Here is a 26,371-nt window from a genome sequence, read left to right on the forward strand (position 1 = left end):
AATATTAGGATCATCATTTGGCGCTAGAAGGAGCTCTGAAATTTGATACTCCAACATGATAATTGAGGAAGAAGATCCAGAGAAATGCAGAAACACGGCAGAAATTCAAACTGTCCAAAAATCAGAGCAAATCAATCCAGCAGGAAAAGAAAAGGAACCATCGACCCTCAGGCGAAGAAGGCTGTTTCCGGTGGAGGATAATCCCCCACCTAAAGGTTCCCAGATGCAGAAACCAAATGTTAAGCGTAAAAGGAGGATCATTAAAGACACCTGTTCCCGCGTCTTAACAGAAAAAGGAAAGCAAGTACTCTCCAGTGATGCTAGGTTGCATTTGCAGAAATTGAGACAGAAAAAACTTTTACGGGAGCAGGAAATAGAGGGCACGGAAGGTTCAAATGAAGAGCTTAAGTTGTTAGAAGCTGAAACTAAAAGACTAGAAGCAAAGTTAGAGAAAACAAAAGAAATCCATCGTTTACAACAGGAGTTGAAGCAGGCATCAATTAAAGAAGGGGGTGATGAAGAGATGGGATATGTAGAGCTGTCAAAGGACGACGAAGATTACTACTATGATGAGGAGGAAGTATCCACAGAATCTATATATTCCAGGCCTCGACGCCCAAAGATAGTTTCCTCAGGCGGTACTCCACAAGGGTCGATGTCGACCGACTCGATATCACAAGAGGAGTTCCATAAGATGCAGGAAGATATGGCTCAACTTCATGACTTAGTGAAAACGCAATCGAGATTTGAAGCCCCGGTGGAAAGCCCCTTATCTCGAAGCATTGAAAAAGCTAAGATAGACAGGACTTTAAAGACCCCGGCGCTCGACCAATTTGATGGATCAACAGACCCATCAGGCTTTCTCAATACTTTCGACGGTCGAATGGCATTTTACGGACACTCAGAAGTCGCCCGTTGCCAATTCTTCTCCACATGTCTTCAAGGAACAGCCTTACGTTGGTATAACAATCTCCCATCTAGGTCAATCGACTCCTGGACTACATTAAAAACAAAATTTCAGACGAAGTTTTCAAGCAACTACAAAGGGGGCAAGATCACATCATCTTTGATTACGATGCGTAAAAGACCTAGCGAATCCTTGAGAAGCTATTTAGGACGCTTTCGTCAAGCTATATCTGAAATAACAGACCTGGAGGAACCTTTGGCAGTAAACTACTTAGCAGCAGGCATCGATGGAAGCAGACATGGTATTCTGCTAGAAATACTCATAGAGAAACATCCTCAACATCTCCACGTAGCTTTCCAGATTGTCGAGCATAGGATGACGCTCCAAGAAGCGGTGGTAAGCATAAGATCTCCTCGACGCTCTAGCTACAAGTATGACAGAACAAGAACTCATAACCCTCGGACTCCGAGGTCTCGAAGACATGACTTTAAATCTCCTCGACGTTCATCGCCGAGGAGGGATACTGGAAAAGAGAAATATCAAAGCCCGAGGGATCGAGAATACCCGCGACAGCCCGTATCAGATAGAAGATGGCAGTCCCGTGACAAAAAAGACAAAGAGTTTACTAAGCTTACAGTCAACAAAGCAACAATTTTGGCAATTCTAAAAACAGAACTTGACTTTCGACCCCCGAGGCCGATGAAGCCGGGTCGTCCTCCAAGTTCTCGGTATTGTGACTATCACGAAGATACGGGACACACCACAGAACAATGCTATCAGTTAAGCAATCTCATCGAGTCCAAAATCAGAAGAGGCCATTTCGTCCATTACATCGAAGGACAGGGCCAAAATCAACAAAGACAAGATGACAGAGTAGTCGATGTGATCTTCGGTGGTTACGCCGCCGGAGGTATGTCAAACAATTCTCGTAAGACCTACGCCCGAGAAGTGTGTAGTGTCAACCCTTCATATCCCAAGAGATGTAAGCCATCTCCATCTCTTGTCATATCCTTCTCAGATGAAGATTATTCTCCAAATATCATAAGAGGACATCAAGATGCGCTGGTTATTACAGCAAAAATTGGCACCAATACAGTAAAAAAAATCCTTGTAGATAATGGCAGTTCTGTCGACATTCTGTATCATCTCGCCTTGGCGCGAATGGATACAGGGGAACGGAAATTAGAAAATACCCATTCGCCTCTCTATGGCTTCACAAGTAATGAGGTAAAGGTTGTTGGAATAATTGATCTCCCGGTTCTTTTCGGCACAATGCCTTGTCAAGTATGGAAGATAGTTAAATATCATGTAATCAGTGCAAACTCAAGTCACAATGCCATCCTAGGTCGAATGACCATTTCGGCACTAGAAGCCATCACGTCAATACCCCATTTGAAGATGAAATTCCCAACTGAGTTTGGAGTAGGGGAGATGTGCGGTGACCAAGCGGTCTCGAGACAATGCTACTTTACCACCGTGATACCCAAAAAGCAAGATTGTGATTCTCAAACGGTCAACGAGGTTGTCCAGATAGACCCTGATAACATCATCTATATCCCGAGGGAGCCCTCGTTTTCTCCCGTCGGTGAGACTGTCGAGGTGCCGATAGTGGAAGGTTCGCTGGATAAAACAGTAAAGGTGGGAAAAGATTTAGACTTCGAGACAAAAGATGAATTAACAAGGTTGCTCAAGGAATTTACAGATATTTTCGCATGGTCGCCTTCTGACATGCCGGGAATTCCCGTCGATGTAGCGAGGCACTCTCTACATGTCGACCGCCTGAAAAACCCAGTTAAACAAAAGAGGCGCACGTTCTCAGAAGAAAAACGACGAGCTATAGAGGAGGAGCTCGATCGACTCTTACTTGCCCATTTCATCGAGCCGATAAAATTCCCGACATGGATTGCTAATGTCATTTTTGTAAAAAAAAGTAATGGGAAATGGCGAATGTGTGTTGATTATTCAGACCTTAACAGAGCATGTCCGAAGGATTATTATCCTCTGCCAAATATAGATCAGCTTATCGACGCTACGGCGGGTCATGAATTGTTATCTTTCATGGACGCGTTCTCAGGGTATAATCAAATCAGGATGGATGATCAAGACTGGGAGCAAACGGCGTTTATCACACATCATGGGGTCTTTGCATACCGAAACATGACTTTCGGTTTAATCAATGTTGGTGCAACATTTCAGCGTATGATGGATGAAATATTCAAGAAACAATTGGGACGGAACCTCGAGGTGTATGTTGATGATATGATAATCAAATCAAGATCCTTAAATAATCATTGCAGCGACCTTCGAGAGACTTTTAAAAATGTCAGGCGCAATAACATGAGGTTGAACCCGTTAAATTGCTCTTTTGGCTTAACATCTGGGAAATTCCTAGGATTTCTTGTTTCCCAACGAGAAATTGAAGCTGACCCCTCACAGATAAAAGCCATATCTGAAATGAAAGACCCGTCGACCATCAAAGAGGTTCAACGTCTTACTGGTTACATAGCGGCCCTTCGACACTTTATACCACAAGCCTCCAAAAAATGTAGTCCCTTTTTCAAGGTCATCAAAGAAGCATCAAGGAACAAAAAATTGATATGGGACGATCAATGTAAAGAAAGCTTTGAAGCTATAAAAGCATTTTTGATAAGCCCCCCAGTTTTAACAAGAGCATTGCCTCGTGAGACTTTGAAAGTATACATCTCGGCCTCCGATGGGTCAGTAGCCTCTGTGTTGGTCAAAGACGTCGACGGACGAGAAGCCCCAGTTAACTACGTCAGTCACACACTGAAAGACGCCGAAACTCGTTATCCACATGTGGAAAAGCTAGTCTATGCTCTCGTGGTAGCAAGCAGAAAGCTCCGCTATTATTTTCAAGGCCTTCTTATAAATGTCATAACTGAACAGCCCCTGAAGCGTGTCTTGCACAAGCCCGACATGACAGGGCGTCTCGCCGCCTGGACGGTCGAGCTTAGCCAATTCCACATCGAATATCTACCACGGAATGCAGTAAAGTCTCAAGTCTTATCAGACTTTGTTGTAGAATGCAAATTTGGCAGTCCTGTACTCGAAGAAACATTATTTCCACAAAAGTCTTGGGTTCTTTACGTCGGCGGATCATCAACATCATCGTCAGGGGGTGTAGGGGTCATTTTAATCAGTCTAGAGGGATTCAAAATACAACAGGCCTTAAAATTCTCATTTCCAGTAACAAACAATGTGGCTGAGTATGAGGCTTTGTTAGCAGGTCTTCGCCTGGAAATTGAGCTAGAGGTAAAGGTTTTAGAAATATTTGGGGATTCACAGCTTGTAGCAAAGCAGTTGCAGGGAGAGTTCAAAGCGCACGATGCTCGAATGTCAACATATTTGAAACTGGCCATGTCTTTGTTGGAGAAAGTCCAGTCATGGACAATTAAAAATATTTGCAGGGAAGATAATCAATGGGCCGATACACTGTCTAAATTGGCCTCGTCCGTTGTGACAACATCTGAAGCAATTTATGTCGAGGAAAGAAAGGTTCCATCCATCGACTTAAGTCCTTTATCCCCCGACATGCTGAAGATCAATGAGATATCTTCTGTGGCAGATTGGCGCCAACCTTTTTTGGAATATATCTTGCAGAACAAGCTGCCACAAGATAAGAATGAAGCTAGATCCATATCATACAAGGCAAAAAACTATTGTGTGCTAGAAAATAAGCTATACCGTCGGGGACTTGTAGAGCCTCTACTTCGATACTTAGGCCCAGAAGATGCTAACCTATCGATGGTTGAAGTCCACACTGGCATCTGCGGAGACCATTTAGGAGGCAAGAACCTATCCCTTAAAATAGTAAGGCAAGGTCTTTTTTGGCCTACAATGCGAAGTGACTGTGAAAATTTTGTGCGAAGGTGTAAGTCATGTCAGCTTTACGGGACTGTTTCCCATCAACCCTCGGTAGAAATGATTCCAGTCATCAACCCATGCCCTTTCTTTCAGTGGGGTATAGAGATCGTGGGCCCTTTCCCGAAGTCTAAGAATCAAGCCCAATACATTGTTGTGGCTATTGACTACGCAACAAAATGGGTCGAAGCCCGACCTTTGGCTAAGATTCGCGAGAAGGAGATGGTAGAATTTTTGATGGAATACATTGTGTTTAGGTTTGGAGTACCAAGAATTGTTGTGACTGACAACCAAACTCAGTTCGTGGGAGATAAGTTTACAGAAACGCTTTCGCAGCTCAAGATAAAACACATCAAGTCATCGGTAGCTTACCCCCAGGCCAACGGACAGGTTGAAGTTTCTAATCGAATCATCTTACAGGGTCTCAATAAAAGGGTCGATGAACTACCAAGGCCATGGGTCGACGAAATACCAAATGTTCTCTGGTCTTATAGAACGACCCCTAGGAGTTCAGCAGGCGTATCCCCTTTTAAAATGGCCTTTGGTTTGGAAGCAGTCTCGTCTGTCGAAGTCTCTCTTAATTCTCCAAGGGTCGAATATTTTAACGCTGAAGTGTCGCGAGAAGGAATTCAACTCCAAAATGTCCTTATAGAAGAGGTCAAAGATGAAGCGTCAAGAAGAGTTCTCCAGCAACAAGCTCGCACAGCAGCCTACTTCAACAAGAAAGTGAAGGTCAAAAAGTTCTTGGTTGGGGACTTAGTCCTTCGAGAGTCGGCAGCCTCCCAACCGGCTATAACAGGTAAATTCAAGGCTCCGTGGGAAGGACCATATCAGGTGACAGGCGTCGTTGCACCGGGGACTTACCGTCTTTCGACCCTCGACGGAACTCCTCTCAAGAATGCTTGGAATGCCATTCACTTGAAGAAATTTTATCAGTAGTTAAATTGATTGGACTGTATAAATCAAAACTATCTTTAATTATAAAAAAATAGTCTTAACGAAAAGGGGTTGATATGAGATCCCCGTTAAGACAATCACCTTAAATTATCAGTGCAATTTGTTACTCTCAGACGTCTTATAATTCGTAAACATATATTTTTGTTACATTAATTAACTTTATCCCATTAAATCAGGGCTCTCTAGAAAATACATGTATAAAAAAAATTATTAAGCAGTTCCCGAGAGGAGTCTAGTCCCGCGAGATTCGAAAAGCCTTACTAACATAACGAGATTCGATACACCAGAAAGCAATAGTGTATCGAAACTTGATAAAACTTCAACAAGAATATCTGAAGAGTTATCCACTCGGAAAATATTTTCAGGAGATTAAGGTCCTTAAAATGTGCAAATCCGAAAATCAAAATATTACATTAACTTCAAATCAAATAACAATATAAAGAAAGAGGGGAAAAGAGGGCTTAACAAGGGTATTAACCCTATAACACTTACACAAAAGGCGTCGATTAACGAAGATCAAAACAAAGTATAGTAAACACTACACCAACATAGAATAAAAGTCACAAAATTAAGGGAGACGAACAGGAGAGATAATGTGTTATGCAAAACTTAAAAATTGAAATAAAAAAACAATATTCTCCAAAATAAGAGCTTATAGTAAAGTAACAATAATCATCCCCAGAAGGGAAGTCTCGCACAGAAAATTCAACAAAATGTACTTGGTCAAATTAAAATATCATCCAAACATTACATCAGATAACGAGGCTTTCTTCATCCTAGTAAGGAAACGATCATAACCTTCACCAAGGGCACCAGCTATATCCTCAACACCCTTCTCCACCTCCAGCTTCAAGTTCAAATTATCTGTCTCCAGAGTCTCACTCTTCTCATGAAGGGTCGTGACCTCGGTCTCCAAAGCCTCGCGTTTCTTAGTCTCCTCAGAAAGAGAGACTTCAACACTTTTCAATCGAGAGCCGACACCCTCCGACTCCTTTTTCAGGCTATCGTTGGCCAACTCTAATTCGCTTATCTGCGTACAACAAAGCCAATAATTTAAACACAGGTGTGAAACTGAGAACACCGAATAAAGTGAAAGGGAGCTTTAATGCACCTTGGATCGGAAACTTGAGTTTGCTTTGATATCTCGGTAATTCGACCCCTGGCTTCAGCCAAATCATTCTCAAGCTTTTTCTTCTCATCTCTCAAGATGTCCCTTTCCTCTTCAACCCCCGAAGGTGAACTCCTACCTTCATCAGCCCTATATTCCTCAAGAAGATGCATTACATCGGATAAAAACTGTCAAAACATGAAAATGAAAGGTATTATGTCGGGTGTAGTAAAGAAGGAAACTCATAAATACAGAACATAAAATGTAAATAAAATGAACATCTAGGAAAAGTCATGTATACCCTGCCAGCCCTCTCCAAGCATCGATCAACGAGTTCCGACCGGGACCGCTTAGCATAAGCGCTAGAATCTTGGGGAAGATTAAAGACACGAAAAGCCCGAAGGGGAGCCGGAGCGTTCGACCCACTAACCCACCTCTCTGTAGGTCGAATCTCAACCCGAATGATCTCCTTGCTTGCCTCAGGATCGACAGTAGGCTGCATAAATCCTCGATTCCCGGTAAAAGTTATAGTCCTGTTAACACCACTAACACCAATATCCTCACAAAGCTTCTTACCAGCAACCTCCGGGGCCTCAATAGCCGCATTCCTAGACCTTTTCCGGGGGATGCCCGGCTTCCTCACATGTAACACGCTCAGAGCCTCCAACAACTTTATTTCCAGCTTCATCTAAAAGCTCGATGGAAATAGTTTTCGACGAGGTCTTCTCTTCAACCCTCGGAGCGTCGACAGCCCCTGCCTTCGACTTCTTCACCAACATCATCATTGTTTTCTCCATTTCCACCAGCACTCCGCTTTCTAAGAGCATTTTCAGCGAACTCCCAGCAACTAAAAAAAACCAACAACACATAAAAAAGTTACATCAACAAAATTGTATATGAAGATATTGAAACAAGTAACAAAAAAGGAGAAAGAACGAAAAAGAAAGATGACGACTTTGAAAGACAAATTATAAAGATCTTACGGTTATGCTCTTCAAGGAACTTAAAATCCTTCAAATCATTATGTGTAAAAACGGGTCTTGATCCCTGAAACCCATCAAGATACTCAGCGTCATATTTATCGAGACCATTTAGATACTCGACTGTCGACTGTGTCACCTTCCGAAAGGGCCTTACAAACTCTAAATCCTTACCCCCGATGTAAACCCACTTGGGATGATACCCCGAATTAGAAGATTTAACACTAACAATCTTGGGACGCTTACTCTGGGTATCGAAGTAAACCTGACCGTTATGATATCGAATACGATAAATTAAAAAAAATAGTTTTACTGAAGGAATCCTATCTTTCTCACTACACAAAGTGATAAAACCAGTAATTTGAGCTACAGAGTTAGGCGACAAATGAGCAACCCCACACCCAATAGCCTCGTACATCGCTAAGTGGAAGGGGTGCATCGGAAGTCGAAGACCATATTCAAACATAATTAAAGGGATACCGTGCATACCGAATTCGGGCATCACCCACATACGCTCGTCGGGGGTCGGGACGCGTAACTTGTACCCGTTCTTTAAATCAACCCAAGACTCTAATTTCGCTATATTTAACTGATGATTAGAAAAGTGACTTATATAGTCAAGACTACTACCCTGAGGAAACTCAAGACGACCAATTTCCAAACTCTCACGAAGAACTCTCTCTCTGAACTCTAAGGTACGAGGGCTGAGTGGCGGAGATACCTTAGACGCTACCTCGACGCCCGAGAAAAGTTCGACTTCGTTCATAAAGTCGAAAGATTTACATGAGTTTAAGTTAGGAATTTCTAGATTATCTAAATTTATAACAGATTCTTCGTCTCCTTCGTCTAGAGGACGTTTCTCATGATTTCGAAAAGGCTTAGAAGAGGAAGAATTGGGATCAGCCATGGATTCCAAAGACAACAGTCAAGAACACGCTCAGACAATCAAGATTTGGAGATGAAGAATGCAATTTAGAAATCTGAAACAGCTACGTCAAAAACCTAAGTAAAATAAAACTGTTAAGATCAGAAAAACTTACATAGGAGGTGGCAAAGCCCGGAGAGAGGATTGGTCCCTTTAAAATAAGCACTGTAGCATCTGCTTGATAAAAGAGAAGGAAGATGAAGAGTTTTCTCATATTTAAATCATCACATTCCTTTCTCACCCACATGCATAATTATGCAGGAATAGTAAAATAAATAAATAAATAAATAAATAATAATAAAATAATAAAACATATAAAAAATAATATATATACATAATAATAAGCTAAAATTTTAACTTTATTGCTTTTTATTTACTTCTTATTTTTTGCAGGTCATAAATAGGTGCCGCAACAGCAAATCTAAAGATATTGCTACAATATTCGCGGGGGACAAATGTTGGGCCCCATAATAGGGAAAGAAGTAAAGATATTAGATAGGACTAGAAGATAATAGTTTTTAGATAAATAGCCCAATAAGGGCCCATTTGTAGGGGAAAAGGCCCAATTAGGGAGCCCTATAAATAAAGCATATTTGCCCTACTTGTAGAGGGTTGGAAAAATAGTATCAATAAAGAGTATTGTTCCTCATTTAAATATGATTCAATATTAGGATCATCATGTTTCGATATAGATAACTGATAGTGCATTTAGATATAGATGTGTTTTTTAATTATAAGATGTCATCTTCTTCCTGCCTAAATCCTGATTCTAACCTTTTCTTTAACCGTGTCGACGCTTGCAGTTGTCGTCTATCTTCTTCACTCTCGGTTAGGAATTATCATTTTTATTTTTGATACCAAGATTAGAAATGACTGACAAAATTCTAATGTTATTTAAGAACAATCCAGACTTTAATTATTAAGCACCTTAATTAGTTACAATGGATAATTAGACTGACCTGAAGAACCCCCTGCAAGTTGACGCAGATAAGATTAAAAGCAATACAATGGCTATTCGTAGCATATTTGTTCTTATGAAAAAATAGCAAGAAGATAAGTCTGTCTTAACATATGTTGGTTGCAAGACTTACTTGGTGGTTGCATTTTAAGTCTTCTACCCAACAAATTAAATAAAAAATTATGTCAATTTAAAAAGAATGACTTTAAGTTAAGAATGACAGTTTGCGCAATAAATCACTGTAGAAGAAAACAGAATGGCTTCTCATCTTAAGAGAGATAAACTATGTCGTATCAGCTGAGAAAATCTTGGCATCAAGGAGCCCTAATATTTCATGTGAATGATTTAATTTACAAGCCGTTAATAGTTAAATGAACTCTTCATTACTCAAATCACAATCATGAAAACTAATTATTTTCTAGGATCATAACATTAAGAATGAGTGCAAAATAGAATCAAGAGAATGATAGGAGAGGGAGATGTTATATTATTGAGACATTATTATTCTGAGCCTTATCATTACAACCCCTTGACCTTAAATACTGTAAACAACAAAATACATAGACAGAGACAAAATATAGTACTAACAAACTTTGTCCTCTTGCTGGTACAAATGCATAATTGCATATTAGTCTATAAGTTCTTGCAGGGTTGCATATCAGTCCCTCTATACGCCCCCTCAAGCTGGAGAGGGAGGTGAAGCTGAAGCTCCCAGCTTGCCAAGGAGATACTGATGTTGCTGCACTGGAAGAATCTTTGTGAGTATGTCTGTGAGCTGTTCATTCGAGGGAACATAGGAAGTCTGAACAGTGCCATCCTTGATGTGATCACGAATGAAGTGCAGTCCACTTCAACATGTTTAGTCCGTTCGTGCAAGACAGGGTTAGCAGCTATAGCAAGTGCAGCTTGATTGTCGCACTTGATATTAGTAGCAGACAAGTTTTTGATTCCCAGATCTTTAAGTAATGCAGACAGCCACAATACCTCGCAAGTGGTCAAGACCATAGCTCGGTACTCTGCTTCAGCAGAGGATCTAGCCACCACATTTTACTTTTTTGCCTTCCAAGAGATGGGTGAGTCACTGAGGAGGATACAATATCCAGTTGTAGATTTTCTGCTGATTGAGCAGCTTGCCCAATCACTATCACAGTAAGCTGTGATAGTGGCTGTGTTGGTAGAGGCCAACAATATTCCTTGTGAAGTGGAGCCAGCTAGATACCCGAGAAGCCTTTTAGCATATTGCATATGCACAGTAGTGGGTTGGTTCATGAATTGACTCAAGTTGTAGACTGAGTAAGAGATGTCGGGCCTAGTGATTGTTAGATAAATCAACTGACCCATCAATCTCTGGTACGTAGCTGAACTGGGAAGTGGATCTCCTTTGTTACTGGTCAATTTTACATTAGGATCCATAGGCAAAAGTACTGGTTTGGCCTGTGACATATTGTGCTCGGAGAGAATGTCAAGAATATACTTTCTTTGTGACAAGAAAAAACCAGCCTTGGATCTGTCAACTTCCAGGCCCAAAAAATATCGTATAGGACCCAGATCTTTTATATGGAATACAACAGATAGCATTTGTTTGAGATTATCAATATCAGACATGGTGTCACCACAGATTAGTAAGTTGTCCACATAGACCAGCACTATGAGAGTGACAAAACTAGTATTTCTCATGAATAGACTATAGTCTGTCTTGAGTTGAGTGAAGCCAAGATCAAGTAAGGTAGTTGACAACTTAGAGAACCACAGTCTTGGTGCCTGCTTAAGTCCATACAAGGATTTTCTGAGCTTACAAACAAGGTTGGGAGATGTACCTGATTTGCAGGGAATAGTGCCAAGCTGAATTCTGCTCCCCCTGTGTGTGTAGCCCAGTGGAAGGGTCATGTATACATCCTCATATAAGTCACCGTGCAAGAAGGCGTTTGACACGTCCATGTGTACAGTAAACCAATCGTAGATATCAGCTACAACCAGGAATGTTCGAACGATTGTCATTTTCGCAACTGAAGCGAACGTTTCAGTGTAGTCTTCGCCAAATTTCTGTCTACACCCCAGAATCACCAGCCTAGCCTTGTGTTTCTCAATGGAACCATCAGGGTTATATTTGGTTTTGAACAACCACTTACATCCAATGGAAACCTTTCCTGCAGGCAGCTCAGTCACATCCCATGTATGATTGGATTCCAGTGCGTCCAATTCTGCATCCATGGGAGACACCCATTATGGATGTGTTACAGCAGTTTTAAAGGTGACTGGATCAGTGTTGTTGACAAGGGTTGACATGAAGCAGTTGAACTGGGGTGCTACTGTTGTGTTGGTGACAATGGATATGGTATAAACATTATTGGTTACGTAATCTTTATGCCACAAAGGTTGTATGTGGTTTCTTGTAGACCTCCTTGTGTTGGTAGTGACAGAGGAAGGATCATGAATAGAGGGAGGAGAAAGGATAGATGTGTGAGAAGGAGTAGAGTTAGGCTCAGGTGTTTCAGGTATAGGTGTTTCAATTGCATCTTCAGTGTCGGGTAAGGTGAGAAACATATCATCTTTAAGGTCTGTAGTGTGATGATTAAGAACATTTGCTGGCACAGGAGTTACATATTGATCTACAGATTGAGGGTGAAAGGGAAATACATCCTCAACAAATAAAACATCTCTCGATACAAATTCTTGCTTGTCTTGTAAATTGAGCAATCTGTAGCCTTTCTGAGTTACTGGGTAGCCCAACATGACACACGGTACGCCTCTTAGATGAAACTTATCAGAGGAAAAATTGGGATTGGTAGAAAACGCCGAGCAACCAAACACTTTAAGAAGCTCGTAATCAGGAGCATTACCATATGATAAGTGGCATTTTATACCACTTAGAACGTCTTAAAATGGCTTAAATTGGTGTCTTGAAATCAAGTATTTTGTGTATTTGATGCGTTTTTCTAGTGTTTATGCATTTCAGGGTATTAGTTGCATTTCGGGGGAGGAATCATCAAGAATAAGCCTTGGCATGTGTTCACCATTGCGAGAGGAAAGGAATGGGCAGATTACGGCGAAGAAACGGAGCAAACCTGGATTTTTTCCAGTAGAGGCCTGCGCGCCCGCGCAGCAATGCTGAGCGGCCGCGCAGCAACCTGCGCGCCCGCGCAGCTATGCTGAGCGGCCGCGCAGGGTCGGGGAAAAAGATAAATTATTTTAGACTTCTACTTCTGTTTGGCTTCCAACTTCTATGTAATCTGAGTTTTATGGGACTATTATATAGGTAGATTTGAGACGTTTTCACAGAGAGTATTAAGGGGATTATGTTTTAGATTGTGTTTTACGCAAGAAGCGAAGGAGATAAGGAAGAAGACCGATTTAGCACACCGCAACGAAGAGGAAGCATATTTTCTTGTGATTCTTGTTTCGTTGTAACGTTGGATGCTAGTTTTCTTGCTTTGACTTATTTACTCCTGTGACGTACTCTATTTTAATATAATTAGTTTAGTTATTATTTTCTTGTGTTTGTTTGTCATGATTTCATATGAACCCATGATGGCGATAAGTTCTATTATGGGCTAATCGTGATCATGAGGTTGCAACGGATTTATTATGGAATTCTTTAGTTAATTGTTTAATACTTTAGTGTGTGATGATTGCATTATATCTAGTATTGGTTGTGCGTATTCGTCTTATATGCGTCGCGGACATATAAGATAGGGTGTTAATCTCTTGTGAAGCGACGGTGGATCTTGAGATTTAGAACTTGCCATGCTAGCATAGGTTCATGTACGTTGAGCATGATTAGTGGGTAACTCTAACAGTTTTATTTGCCCTATGTAATCAAAAGGAATAACTTGAGCTTAAATCGTTGTGTTGTCAATTTCTGTAGACATATAGGAACTCAACATAATTGATGACTATTCAACTTCTATCTTAATTGTGGATGCTTGGTAGAATGGTATTAGTACAATGAAAGTTGGCTTTTATCAGTTTCGTGTTATTCGATTAATATCATCACTGTCACATGCTAAAGGTAATAACAATGGCTATAGAAGGAAGTAATAATGAAGTTGTATTCTCATGAGTGTTTTATTATTGATAAATTGAAGTGTTAGTTAAGTGGTTAATTAAGTAGTTAATTATAGTTAATATTTAATCAACAATTTTAAGTGTTATTATCTTAACATTGAGAAGTAATCATACATTGGTGAGTGAGTTTAATTAGACAATAATTTAGTCTGAGTCTCTGAGGGAACGAACTAGAAAATATTCTATATTACTTGCGAACGCGTATACTTGCGTGAATATTAGCGCGTGTTTTCGCCCTAACAAGTTTTTGGCGCCGCTGCCGGGGACTCGGCGTATTTGTTTAGTTTATGTACTTACCATCATTGGTTATTAGGACTCAGTGATTAGGACGTAGTAGTTACTTACTCTTTTCGGTTGTGTTTCAGGTACTTTAGCAAGCGTTTATGCAAACTCGTTCTCGTGCTCGCAAGAGGACTTTAGATACAGCTGAGGAGACAGACGAAGTTCTTGATATTCCGGAGAAGTTAGATTTTGAGGATTCGGATTCAGGAACTGAGCAGAAAGAACCAGTAAACATGGGAGATCGTATTGTTCAAGCTGATCCAGCTCTTATGGATTTTTCTCGGCCTAAAATTGATGACATTCAGTCAAGCATCCTTCATCCGGCTATTCAAGCTAACACCTTTGAAATCAAGCCGGGCACTATTCAGATGGTGCAAAATTATGTTTCTTTTGGAGGAGCGGCAACTAAAGACCCCAACATGCACATAAGGAATTTTGTCGAGATCTGCAGCACTTTTAAGTATAATGGCGTGACTGATGAGGCTATCAAGTTGAGGCTTTTCCCATTCTCACTGAGGGATAAGGCTAAAGACTGGTTATATTCTAAACCAGCTGGGTCCATCACTACGTGGCAAGATCTTGCGCAAAAGTTTCTGGTGAAGTTTTATCCAATGGCAAAGACTGCTGCTATGAGGAGTGCTCTTACTCAGTTTGCGCAGCAACCTACAGAATCTATGTGCGAGGCTTGGGAACGCTACAAGGAAATGTTGAGAAAATGTCCACATCATGGAATGCCAGATTGGATGGTGATCACTGGTTTCTATAATGGTTTGGGGGCCCAATCTCGGCCCATGCTCGATGCAGCAGTTGGAGGAGCCTTATGGGCTAAAAGCTATACTGAGGCGTATAATCTTATAGAGACGATGGCTGCAAATGAGCATCAAAACCCAACTCAGAGGATGACGTCAGGCAAGGTAGCAGGTATTCTGGAAGTTGATGCAGCCACCGCTATTGCAGCCCAGCTCCAAGCGCTATCAATGAAGGTTGATTCTCTGGCTACGTATGGAGTTAATCAAATAACTATGGTTTGTGAGCTTTGTGCAGGTTCTCATGCTACGGATCAGTGTTCTCTTGTCAACGAATCTGTTCAGTATGTGAATAATTATCAGCGACAACAGCAGCCTGTGCCAGCGACCTATCATCCTAATAACAAAAATCATCCAAATTTCAGCTGGGGGAATAATCAGAATGCTATTCAGCCACCATATCAGCAAGGAGTGAGTAAACAGTTTAACCCACCTGGATTCCAGCAACCACAGCAGTATGCTACAAGGCAATCATATCCTCAACAGGGAAGTACAGCTGCACCCACTAGTGCTGATTTTGAGGAACTTAAGCTGTTGTGCAAGAGTCAGGCGGTTTCTATCAAGACCTTGGAAAATCAAATCGGTCAATTAGCCAATGCAGTGCTCAATCGTCAACCTGGCACTCTTCCCAGTGACACGGAAGTACCAGGCAGGAAGGAAGCTAAAGAGCAAGTCAAGGCTATTACCTTAAGGTCTGGAAAAGTGGCTGATGCTGAAAAGGCAAAGGAAGTCGAAGCTGAAGTTAGAGATGAAGAATCTAAGCAAAAGGAGAAAGCGGCGGAACCAAGGAAGACTACTGTTGAACACACTCTGCCTGAGGCTAATACAGGGGAGAAACAGCTCTATCCTCCACCACCTTTTCCTAAGAGATTGCAGCAACAAAAGCTGGATAGACAGTTCGGGAAGTTTCTGGAGGTGTTCAAGAAACTTCACATCAATATACCTTTCGCTGAGGCTCTGGAACAAATGCCTAGTTATGCGAAGTTTATGAAGACTATTCTTGCAAGGAAGGTGAAACTGGATGACCTTGAAACCGTTGCTCTCACGGAAGAATGCAGCGCTGTTCTGCAGCAAAAGTTACCACCAAAACTGAAAGATCCAGGAAGCTTCACCATTCCTTGCACCATTGGCAATCTAACTTTTGACAAGTGCCTTTATGATTTGGGAGCAAGCATTAATCTGATGCCGTTGTCGATCTTTAAAAAGCTGGATCTGCCTGATCCAAAACCCACATACATGTCACTACAATTGGCTGACCGTTCCATTACTTACCCAAGGGACATAGTTGAGGATGTGCTCGTCAAGGTGGATAAGCTCTTCTTTCCAGCAGATTTTGTTATTCTGGATTTTGAGGAAGATAAGAAGATTCCCATAATCTTGGGAAGGCCTTTCTTGGCTACTGGCCGTACCTTGATAGATGTACAAAAAGGTGAACTTACTATACGGGTCCAAGATCGGGATGTGACCTTCAATGTATTCAAGGCAATGAAATTCCCTACAGAAGATGAGGAGTGCTTAAAAGTGGATGTGATTGATACTGCGATTACTTCGGAACTCGATCACATGCTAATGTCTGATGCATTGGAAAAGGCCTTAGTGGGGGATTTTGACAGCGATGATGAAGATAGCAACGAGCAATTACAATATCTGAACGCTTCTCCATGGAAGCGAAAGCTGGACATACCATTTGAATCTCTTGGTACTTCTGACCTTAAGAATGCTGAAGGGAAGCTCAAACCATCAATAGAGGAAGCACCTACCTTGGAGCTCAAACCATTACCTGAACACTTGAGGTATGCTTTTTTAGGTGATTCATCTACGTTACCTGTTATTATTTCATCTGACCTTTCAGGTAGTGAGGAAGACAAGCTCTTAAGGATTTTGAGAGAATTCAAATCGGCTATAGGATGGACCATAGCAGACATCAAGGGGATAAGTCCTTCATATTATATGCATAAAATTCTGCTAGAGGAAGGTAGTAAGCCAACTGTGGAACAGCAGCGAAGACTGAATCCCATCATGAAGGAGGTGGTGAAGAAAGAAATTCTGAAATGGCTAGATGCAGGCATCATTTATCCTATTTCTGACAGCTCGTGGGTGAGCCCCGTACAATGTGTACCTAAGAAGGGAGGTATCACTGTGGTCGCAAATGAAAAGAATGAGCTCATCCCTACTCGAACAGTTACAGGATGGAGAGTATGCATGGATTATAGAAAATTGAACAAAGCCACAAGGAAGGATCACTTCCCCCTTCCATTTATTGATCAAATGCTTGACAGATTGGCGGGTCATGAGTATTTTTGTCTTTTGGATGGTTATTCCGGGTATAATCAGATTTGTATTGCACTAGAGGATCAGGAAAAGACTACCTTCACTTGTCCATTTGGCACATTTGCTTTTCGCAGAGTTTCGTTTGGGTTATGTGGCGCCCCGGCCACTTTTCAGAGATGTATGATGGCTATATTCTCTGACATGATTGGAAATAACGTCGAAGTGTTCATGGATGACTTCTCCGTCTTTGGACACTCATATGATGAATATTTGAATAATCTGCGCGCCGTACTCAAAAGATGCGTGGAAACTAATTTGGTGCTTAATTGGGAGAAATGTCATTTTATGGTGCGTGAAGGCATTATCCTTGGGCATAAGGTCTCTAGCAAGGGTCTGGAGGTGGACAAGGCCAAGGTGGGAGTCATTGAAAATCTTCCCCCACCTAATTCTGTGAAAGGAATCCGTAGTTTTCTTGGTCATGCGGGTTTTTATCGGCGATTCATCAAGGACTTTTCAAAGATATCTAAGCCGTTGTGCAATTTGCTTGAGAAAGATGTGCCGTTCAAATTTGATGATGAATGTTTGGCAGCATTCGAGACTCTCAAGAAGAGTTTGATTACTGCACCAGTTATTACAGCACCAGATTGGACAGAACCGTTTGAGATGATGTGTGATGCGAGTGATTATGCGGTAGGTGCAGTTCTGGGACAGCGCAAGAAAAATCTCTTCCATGTGGTCTACTATGCGAGTAAGACTTTAAATGGTGCCCAATTGAACTACACCACTACTGAGAAGGAGCTTTTGGCTATAGTCTTTGGCTTTAAGAAATTTCGATCTTATCTGCTTGGTATGAAAGTAACAGTATTCACTGATCATGCAGCTATTCGCTATCTGGTTTCTAAGAAGGATTCGAAGCCGAGACTCATTCATTGGGTGCTTTTACTTCAGGAATTTGAGTTAGAGATCAAAGATAGAAAAGGTACTGAGAATCAAGTAGCTGACCATCTCTCTAGGTTGGAGAATCCCGATTCTACTTCACAAGATAGGACGTTAATCAATGAATCTTTTTCGGATGAGCAGTTGTTTGCAATTCAGGAGGAAGAACCATGGTTTGCAGATATTGTAAACTATCTCGTCAGCAATATAATGCCTCTTAATTTGACATCCGCTCAAAAGAAGAAGTTTCTGCATGAGGTGAAGTGGTATATGTGGGATGAACCATATTTGTTTAGACAGGGAGCTGACCAGATCATCAGGAGATGTATCCCGTTCTGTGAGACGGAGGGGATATTACGAGACTGCCATTCCACGGTTTATGGTGGACACTATGGAGGTGAGAAGACGGCAGCTCGTATTCTGCAAGCAGGTTTTTTCTGGCCTACTTTGTTCAAGGATGCTCATCAGTTTGTTTTAAGGTGTGATCGTTGCCAAAGAGTGGGAAATTTGTCAAGGAAGGATGAGATGCCATTAAATGTGATGCTTGAAGTCGAGGTCTTTGATGTGTGGGGAATCGATTTCATGGGGCCTTTTATCGCGTCTTGCAATAATCAGTACATCTTGCTGGCAATCGATTATGTCTCAAAATGGGTCGAAGTTAAAGCTTTACCGACAAATGATGCAAAGGCAGTGCTAAATTTTCTTCATAAGCAAATTTTCACAAGGTTTGGAACACCTCGGGTAATCATAAGTGATGAAGGATCGCATTTTTGCAACCGTAAGTTCACTTCTATGATGCAGCGTTATAATGTGAATCATCGAGTAGCTACTGCCTATCATCCGCAAACAAATGGTCAAGCGGAAGTGTCTAACAGAGAGATAAAGCGTATTCTAGAGAAGGTTGTTTGTCCGTCAAGGAAGGATTGGTCTTTAAAGCTCGATGAAGCTGTTTGGGCTTACAAAACAGCATACAAAACTCCACTTGGGATGTCACCGTTTCAGTTGATGTACGGTAAGGGATGTCATCTACCGGCGGAGCTTGAGCATAAGGCCTACTGGGCATTGAAGAAATTGAACCTGGATTTAGATGCAGCTGGTAAGAAAAGAATGGTTCAGCTTAATGAACTTGATGAATTTCGACTTCAAGCGTACGAGAATAACAAAATGTATAAGGAAAAGGTGAAGAGGTGGCACGATAGGAAGCTACATCCTAAGTTATTTGTGCCAGGGCAACAAGTTCTTTTATTCAACTCTCGGCTCCGACTTTTTCCTGGGAAGTTGAAATCAAGGTGGTCTGGACCTTTTATTGTCAAAACTGTGTTTCCACATGGAGCGGTGGAAATTTTTGAGAATGATTCGGACCAAGCATTCAAGGTTAACGGTCAGCGGTTGAAGCACTACTATGGGGACATGGCAAACCGAGAGGTGGTTAGTGCCATTTTGTTGACTACTTGAGAAAGGTACGGAACGTCAAGCTAATGACGAGAAAGAAGCGCTGCGTGGGAGGCAACCCATGAATTGTTGTTACAGGAACCCTTAGAAGTTAATAACCTATCCAAAAACACAAAAAAATCAGAAAACAGGGGCTGAAAATTTTTTTTTCCAGAGACCCTCTGCGCGCCCGCGCATTTATGCTGAGCGGCCGCGCAGGGGTCGAGTTCCAGAAAATTTTTAACAGTTCAGAAAAAAAAAACAAACAAAAACACAAAAACAGTTTTAGCCCATAAACCCACGAATTGTTCCCGCTACCCCATCATTTTATCCCTTAATTCCCAAACCCTAATCTAATCCACACCCCATATATACATACACCTATCCTACATATCTCCCACAAAACTTCCTACACTTAAATCCTCTCACAAACATCAAAAATCAGTTCTTATACACTTTTATTCACGAATCAATGGCACCCAAGAGAGCACGCACTATTGACAGCAGCAACACAGTTTCTACTGCTGATTCATCGAGGGGTACTGCTGCAAGGCCTCGGTTAACTGACAGAGCTGCGGAGGAGGAGTACACTAGGCTGTTGGGGAAGCTGATTCTGAAGGAGAGGGGGTTTTTACCATCAGGGAGGGATGGTGAGTTGTTGCCCATGATTGCAGAGAAGGGGTGGATAGCTTTTTGTGAGTCACCCGAAGCAGTACCGATGAGCGTTATTCGCGAGTTCTACGCGAACGCGAAGGCTGAAAAGAATGGGTTTTCTGTAGTCCGTGGGCTGACGGTTGATTATCATCCTGCGGCGATTCGCCGTGTGATTGGACAGCGAGAGAGGAAGCCCGAGGAGGAGAACTGGAATGAAAAGACTGCTGAGGATTTTGACTTGGATTTGATTTGTGCGACTCTCTGTCGACCGGGCACAGTTTGGACCCGCAGTCCAGGCAATAATGAGTATCGACACTTTCCGGCGATCGTCATGAACAGGTATGCCCGTGCATGGAATGCATTTATATGTGCTAATATTTTGCCTTCTTCACATACACACGAGGTCACAGTTGAGAGAGCACAGTTGTTGTGGGGAATTCTGCATGATGAGTACTATGTGGACCTTGGTGAGTTTATCTACCAAGGAATTCTGAAGTTTTTGAGGGGAGCAAAGCATATGAACGTCCCTTATGCATCCACGGTTACGAAGCTATGCCGAGCAGTGGGAGTGAACTGGCCGGCTCATGAGCAGTTACAGTTGCCAGCAGCTCCGATTGATTCTGGCACTCTGAATGGGATGCAGGAGTGGACCGGTGGTGAGCCTAAGGAGCATGGGCTGGGTTATCGTCTTCCAGGAGGGCGTCCAGCACGAGGTGCTACTATGGCTAGGCCAGGGCGTGGTGAGGCTGGTTCTTCGAGAGCTCAGGAGGGTGCTGGGATGGGTGATGCCCAGTATAGGAGGCTTTCATGGCGGATGGATGTCATGTATGAGACGCAGAGCAGGTTTGCTCAGGAGCTCACCCTTGCGTTAGGGACTGCTTTTCGAGGCCTTGGAGCTGTTATCCAGTGGCCAGTTTTTGGTGAGGACTCTGCATACCCACCGCCTGATACTCCACCCACTGAGGGTGATGATGATGATGACTCCGAGTAGGTATACCCTGTGTTCCTTTCTACTACTTTCACTGAGGACAGTGAAGATTTTTAGTTTGGGGGTGGTAGTTAAGGAATATTGTGTGTGTGTCATTTAGTTGCATATTCATGATAGTTTAGTTCATATAGTTGCATAATTTATGCCATTTAGTTTTTTTTTTATGAATGTCATGTAGCTCATGCATTTACCATGATCCCTTTTGCAATAAGTTATCGACTGAATTGTGATATTGATGCGAGTGTAGTGATAGCATTAAAGTGATATTAAGTTGTGTAGGTTGATATGCATGCTAGAAACAATTGTAAGTCCACTAAGTCTTAAAGAATGCGTAAGGGCTAGATTGTTGTTATGATTTGGTTGTTTTCAAGGTCAATCTACTTATTATGCTTAGAATTCGATTATAGGTTCTTAGTGATAAAGACATGAAAAAAGAAAAAATTTTGGAGAAAAAAATATGGAAGTTGTTGCTAGTTGTGGCTAGGCGTCAAATGGCTAGTAGCCGGCTCGCATATGTTGCGAGTAGTCTAGGGTTGAGCAAGATGGAGCGAAATGCACTTGCTCAGAAGTTATTAAAAAAAATAATAAATAAATAAAATTTGCATAATTGATCAAGAGTGGGCTCTTTGGTATTCGAGTTATTAAGTTCTTAGGGGACTTTGTGCCTAGTGACCTAAGGCTTTTAGAGTCTGGGATCCGCTAACCTAACGCTCGTTACATGGATACCATTGTATAAGTCTTTTGTGGACCTCACTCATTGCACGGTCAAATAAGCATTTGAGTTGTAAATAAAAAGCACGATTCCGTAGTAAGCTCCAGAGTTCTTGTAGTGTTGTATATCACTTTGTGCCTAGAATTTTTATTCTTTGTATAATCGTAGGATTGCCTTGAGGATAGTCTAGTCATAGTAATTGGTCTAGTTCCGAAGCATATCTGTTAAGCATTTGCACACACCACGTTTCTGGCTGTATGTCCGTTTGCATGAGTTTATTGATCTTTAGTTGTCTAACTGCATTCGTTGAGATGTGACAATTTGGTTGGTTAATTGTAGTAAGGGGGATCATTGCATTTTCATATAGATTGCATTCATGCATATTTTTATTTGTTTTTGAGTCTGTGACGCTTGAGGACAAGCATCGATTTAAGTTTGGGGGTGTGATAAGTGGCATTTTATACCACTTAGAACGTCTTAAAATGGCTTAAATTGGTGTCTTGAAATCAAGTATTTTGTGTATTTGATGCGTTTTTCTAGTGTTTATGCATTTCAGTGTATTAGTTGAATTTCGGGGGAGGAATCATCAAGAATAAGCCTTGGCATGTGTTCACCATTGCGAGAGGAAAGGAATGGGCAGATTACGGCGAAGAAACGGAGCAAACCTGGATTTTTTCCAGTAGAGGCCCCCGCGCCCGCGCAGCAATGCTGAGCGGCCGCGCAGCAACCTGCGCGCCCGCGCAGCTATGCTGAGCGGCCGCGCAGGGTCGGGGAAAAAGATAAATTATTTTAGACTTCTACTTCTGTTTGGCTTCCAACTTCTATGTAATCTGAGTTTTATGGGACTATTATATAGGTAGATTTGAGACGTTTTCACAGAGAGTATTAAGGGGATTATGTTTTAGATTGTGTTTTATGCAAGAAGCGAAGGAGATAAGGAAGAAGACCGATTTAGCACACCGCAACGAAGAGGAAGCATATTTTCTTGTGATTCTTGTTTCGTTGTAACGTTGGATGCTAGTTTTCTTGCTTTGACTTATTTACTCTTGTGACGTACTCTGTTTTAATATAATTAGTTTAGTTATTATTTTCTTGTGTTTGTTTGTCATGATTTCATATGAACCCATGATGACGATAAGTTCTATTATGGGCTAATCGTGATCATGGGGTTGCAACGGATTTATTATGGAATTCTTTAGTTAATTGTTTAATACTTTAGTGTGTGATGATTGCATGATATCTAGTATTGGTTGTGCGTATTCGTCTTATGTGCGTCGCGAACATATAAGATAGGGTGTTAATCTCTTGTGAAGCGACGGTGGATCTTGAGATTTAGAACTTGCCATGCTAGCATAGGTTCATGTACGTTGAGCATGATTAGTGGGTAACTCTAACAGTTTTATTTGCCCTATGTAATCAAAAGGAATAACTTGAGCTTAAATCGTTGTGTTGTCAATTTCTGTAGACATATAGGAACTCAACATAATTGATGACTATTCAACTTCTATCTTAATTGTGGATGCTTGGTAGAATGGTATTAGTACAATGAAAGTTGGCTTTTATCAGTTTCGTGTTATTCAATTAATATCATCACTGTCACATGCTAAAGGTAATAACAATGGCTATAGAAGGAAGTAATAATGAAGTTGTGATCTCATGAGTGTTTTATTATTGATAAATTGAAGTGTTAGTTAAGTGGTTAATTAAGTAGTTAATTATAGTTAATATTTAATCAACAATTTTAAGTGTTATTATCTTAACATTGAGAAGTAATCATACATTGGTGAGTGAGTTTAATTAGACAATAATTTAGTCTGAGTCTCTGAGGGAACGAACTAGAAAATATTCTATATTACTTGCGAACGCGTATACTTGCGTGAATATTAGCGCGTGTTTTCGCCCTAACACCATACAAGGCAGTATATGGAGTTTTAAACTACAAGACACTGTTAGGCAACCTATTTATGAGGTAGACTGCTGTGAGAACACAGTCACCCCAATACATGATGGGAAGATTAGCTTGAAATCAAAGTGCTCTTGCAGTTTCCAGGATGTATTTGTGCTTGCGTTCTACTCGGGCATTTTGTTGTGGTCTTCTCACACAAGACGTTTGGTGCATTATACCTTTGCTGGAAAAATATAGTTGGCATTGACAGGTGTTGAATTCCAGAGCATTATCGGATCGAATGGTTTTTATAGAAGTTTTAAAATGATTTTCAACAAATTTTATGAATGACTGTAGAGTTTTTAAAGAATCATATTTAAATTTCAACAAATACAACAAAGTATACCTGGTGTTATCATCTACCAGGGTCAGAAAAAATCTGCAATTTCCTTTTGTAGAGTCCTTGTAAGGACCCCGGATGTCTATGTGAACCAAGTCAAAGGGTTTAGAGGCATGAGATCCACTAGGCGACAGTGGTACCTTAGTGAACCTGGTCATGGGGCAAGTGACACAAACTTTACGAAAAGATTTTGTAGAGGCAGGCAAGTGAGGAATAAGTTTGATTTTAGGCAGGGGAGCATGCCCAAGTCTTAAATGCCAAAGCTCAAGATTTGAATCTAGTGCAACAGAGGAGTTGTGTGCACAAGATTGGTGAGGTAACTTGGGCACAAATTTAGTATTTAACTGAGCAGACACATCCGAGGTTAAGTAATAAAGACCATTTCTGGCAACACCTTTACCTAAGATTTACTTAGACGCAGTGTCAAGGATGTTACAGTGTGTAGGAAAAAACCGCACTTCACAGTTGTTATCTTTAATGTGCTTTTGTACAGACAATAGGTTGTGTTTAAAATAAGGTACGCATGGCAAATTATGAAGAGATAATCGATTTGACAATTGAGTGTTACCTGTATGTGAGATTACCACAGTATCACCATTTGGAAGATTTATCTTTGGAGACAAAGTTGTTGCCACCGCTTCGGTGAGCAGATCCAGATATGGAGTCATATGATATGAGGCTCAAGAATCGATGATCCACTCTTGAACAATACTAGCAGCCTTATAGCATGAGATCATTCCTGAGAAATGGAAGTCAAAGTCCTTCAATTCTTCTGTTGCTTTATCCTGTGCAAGTTGCATCTGTGGCATTAATTGTGCCAATTGCTCCAACTGTTGTGGAGTGAAAAGAATGTCATTTGAGTTCTGTGATGACTGAACTGTAGCTGCCATTCTTGGTGTTTGAACTCTATTGTTTGACCATCTTGTAGTTGGATTAGTATTAATCCTGTTAGCAGCAAAGTTGGGTTTGTGTTTGGGATGCCATCTCAGATAACCAATCACAGTCCAACACCTTTCACTAGTATGGCCTCTTACTTTGCAAGCACTACAGATAACAAACCTTTCTTTGTGCTCAGTATTGTTCTTACTGTACATAGCCATCAGTTCATGCTCAGATTTTGATCCTTGTAATAGATCTCTCTGTGCTTCCTCCTGCTGCAGAGTTGCAGAGGCCATTTCCACAGTGGGCAGTGGGTTGTACATTAACAGTTGGCTTCGAATGGAACTATAAGAATCATCAAGACCATTCAGGAACTGAAACAGTCGAGCTTCTTCCTTTTGAAGCTCAATGGTGGCCAAAAGTTTTTGTATTTCATCTGAAGGGTTAGCAACAGCAGGCAACAAGTTCATATTATCTAATTCTTCCCACAGGGTTCTCATTATCGTGTAATACTCATTTACACTCGATGAGTGTTATTTGACCTCGTACAAATCTTTACTAATTTTGTACTTTCTTGAACCATTAGTCAAGGCAAATCTCATTTCAAGGTTTTTCCAAATATCACTTGCATTTGTCATGTACATAATAGATCTTTTAATAGATGGAGAAATATTATATGTGAGCCAGGCGATTACCATATTGTTGTAGACATCCCACATCTCTGCTTTAGCTTCATCATCTATAGATCTGGTGATTGTTCCGTTGACAAATCCCAGTTTTCGTTTTGAGGCTAGGTTTATCTCTATAGATCTTGACCATGATCTAAAATCAGCTGAGCCTTGCAGTTTTTCCACTTGAATAGAGGTGGCGTTATCAGATGGGTGTAGAAAAAGAGGGTTTAACATTTCTTGGTAAGTTATTCTTCCAGATGCAGCCATTTTGAAAAGAGGGTTTAAAGAGGGTTTTGAAGAAAGATAGAAATATGGCAAAGAGAGGTTTAATTAGATAGAAGAAGGTTGGGTTTGAGGAAGGAATATTCTGAGATACTTTATGTCCCTTTTGCACACTCCTTGCTCTGATACCATGAAAACTAATTATTTTCTAGGATCATAACATTAAGAATGAGTGTAAAAGAGAATCAAGAGAATGATAGGAGAGAGAGAAATGTTATGTTATTGAGAAATTATTATTCCGAGTCTTATCATTACAGCCCCTTGACCTTAAATACTGGAAACAGCAAAATACATAGACATAGACAAAACATAGTACTAACAAACTTTGTCCTCTTGCAGGTACAAATGCATAATTGCATATTAGTCTATAAGTTCTTGCAGGGTTGCATATC

The 26,371-nt window shown here is 41.1% G+C and overlaps 3 protein-coding genes and 1 non-coding gene across 4 annotated transcripts; 1 reads left to right on the forward strand and 3 right to left on the reverse strand.

Moving 5' to 3' along the window:
• Positions 1 to 55: 55 nt before the first annotated feature.
• On the forward strand, positions 56 to 5,728 carry LOC141724820 (uncharacterized). The gene has a single exon (XM_074527104.1). It carries the CDS (start codon positions 56 to 58, stop codon positions 5,726 to 5,728), a length of 5,673 nt encoding a protein of 1,890 aa, XP_074383205.1.
• Positions 5,729 to 6,567: 839 nt separating this feature from the next.
• Positions 6,568 to 7,399, reverse strand: LOC141718904 (uncharacterized). Its single transcript, XM_074521279.1, has 3 exons — positions 7,156 to 7,399; positions 6,858 to 7,042; positions 6,568 to 6,776 (listed from the first exon to the last, which is right to left on the reverse strand). Exons 1-3 carry the CDS (start codon positions 7,354 to 7,356, stop codon positions 6,773 to 6,775), a joined length of 390 nt encoding a protein of 129 aa, XP_074377380.1. The 5' UTR covers positions 7,357 to 7,399; the 3' UTR covers positions 6,568 to 6,772.
• A 7,291-nt stretch (positions 7,400 to 14,690) lies between these two features.
• LOC141683990 (small nucleolar RNA R71) lies at positions 14,691 to 14,797 on the reverse strand. Its single transcript, XR_012560526.1, has one exon. It is a non-coding gene; the product is annotated as a small nucleolar RNA R71 (small nucleolar RNA).
• A 10,762-nt stretch (positions 14,798 to 25,559) lies between these two features.
• On the reverse strand, positions 25,560 to 25,964 carry LOC141724835 (uncharacterized). Its single transcript, XM_074527125.1, has one exon. It carries the CDS (start codon positions 25,962 to 25,964, stop codon positions 25,560 to 25,562), a length of 405 nt encoding a protein of 134 aa, XP_074383226.1.
• Between the last annotated feature and the right edge of the window lie 407 nt (positions 25,965 to 26,371).

Source organism: Apium graveolens, chromosome 1, assembly GCF_009905375.1.
Source record: "Apium graveolens cultivar Ventura chromosome 1, ASM990537v1, whole genome shotgun sequence".
NCBI lineage: Eukaryota > Viridiplantae > Streptophyta > Magnoliopsida > Apiales > Apiaceae > Apium > Apium graveolens.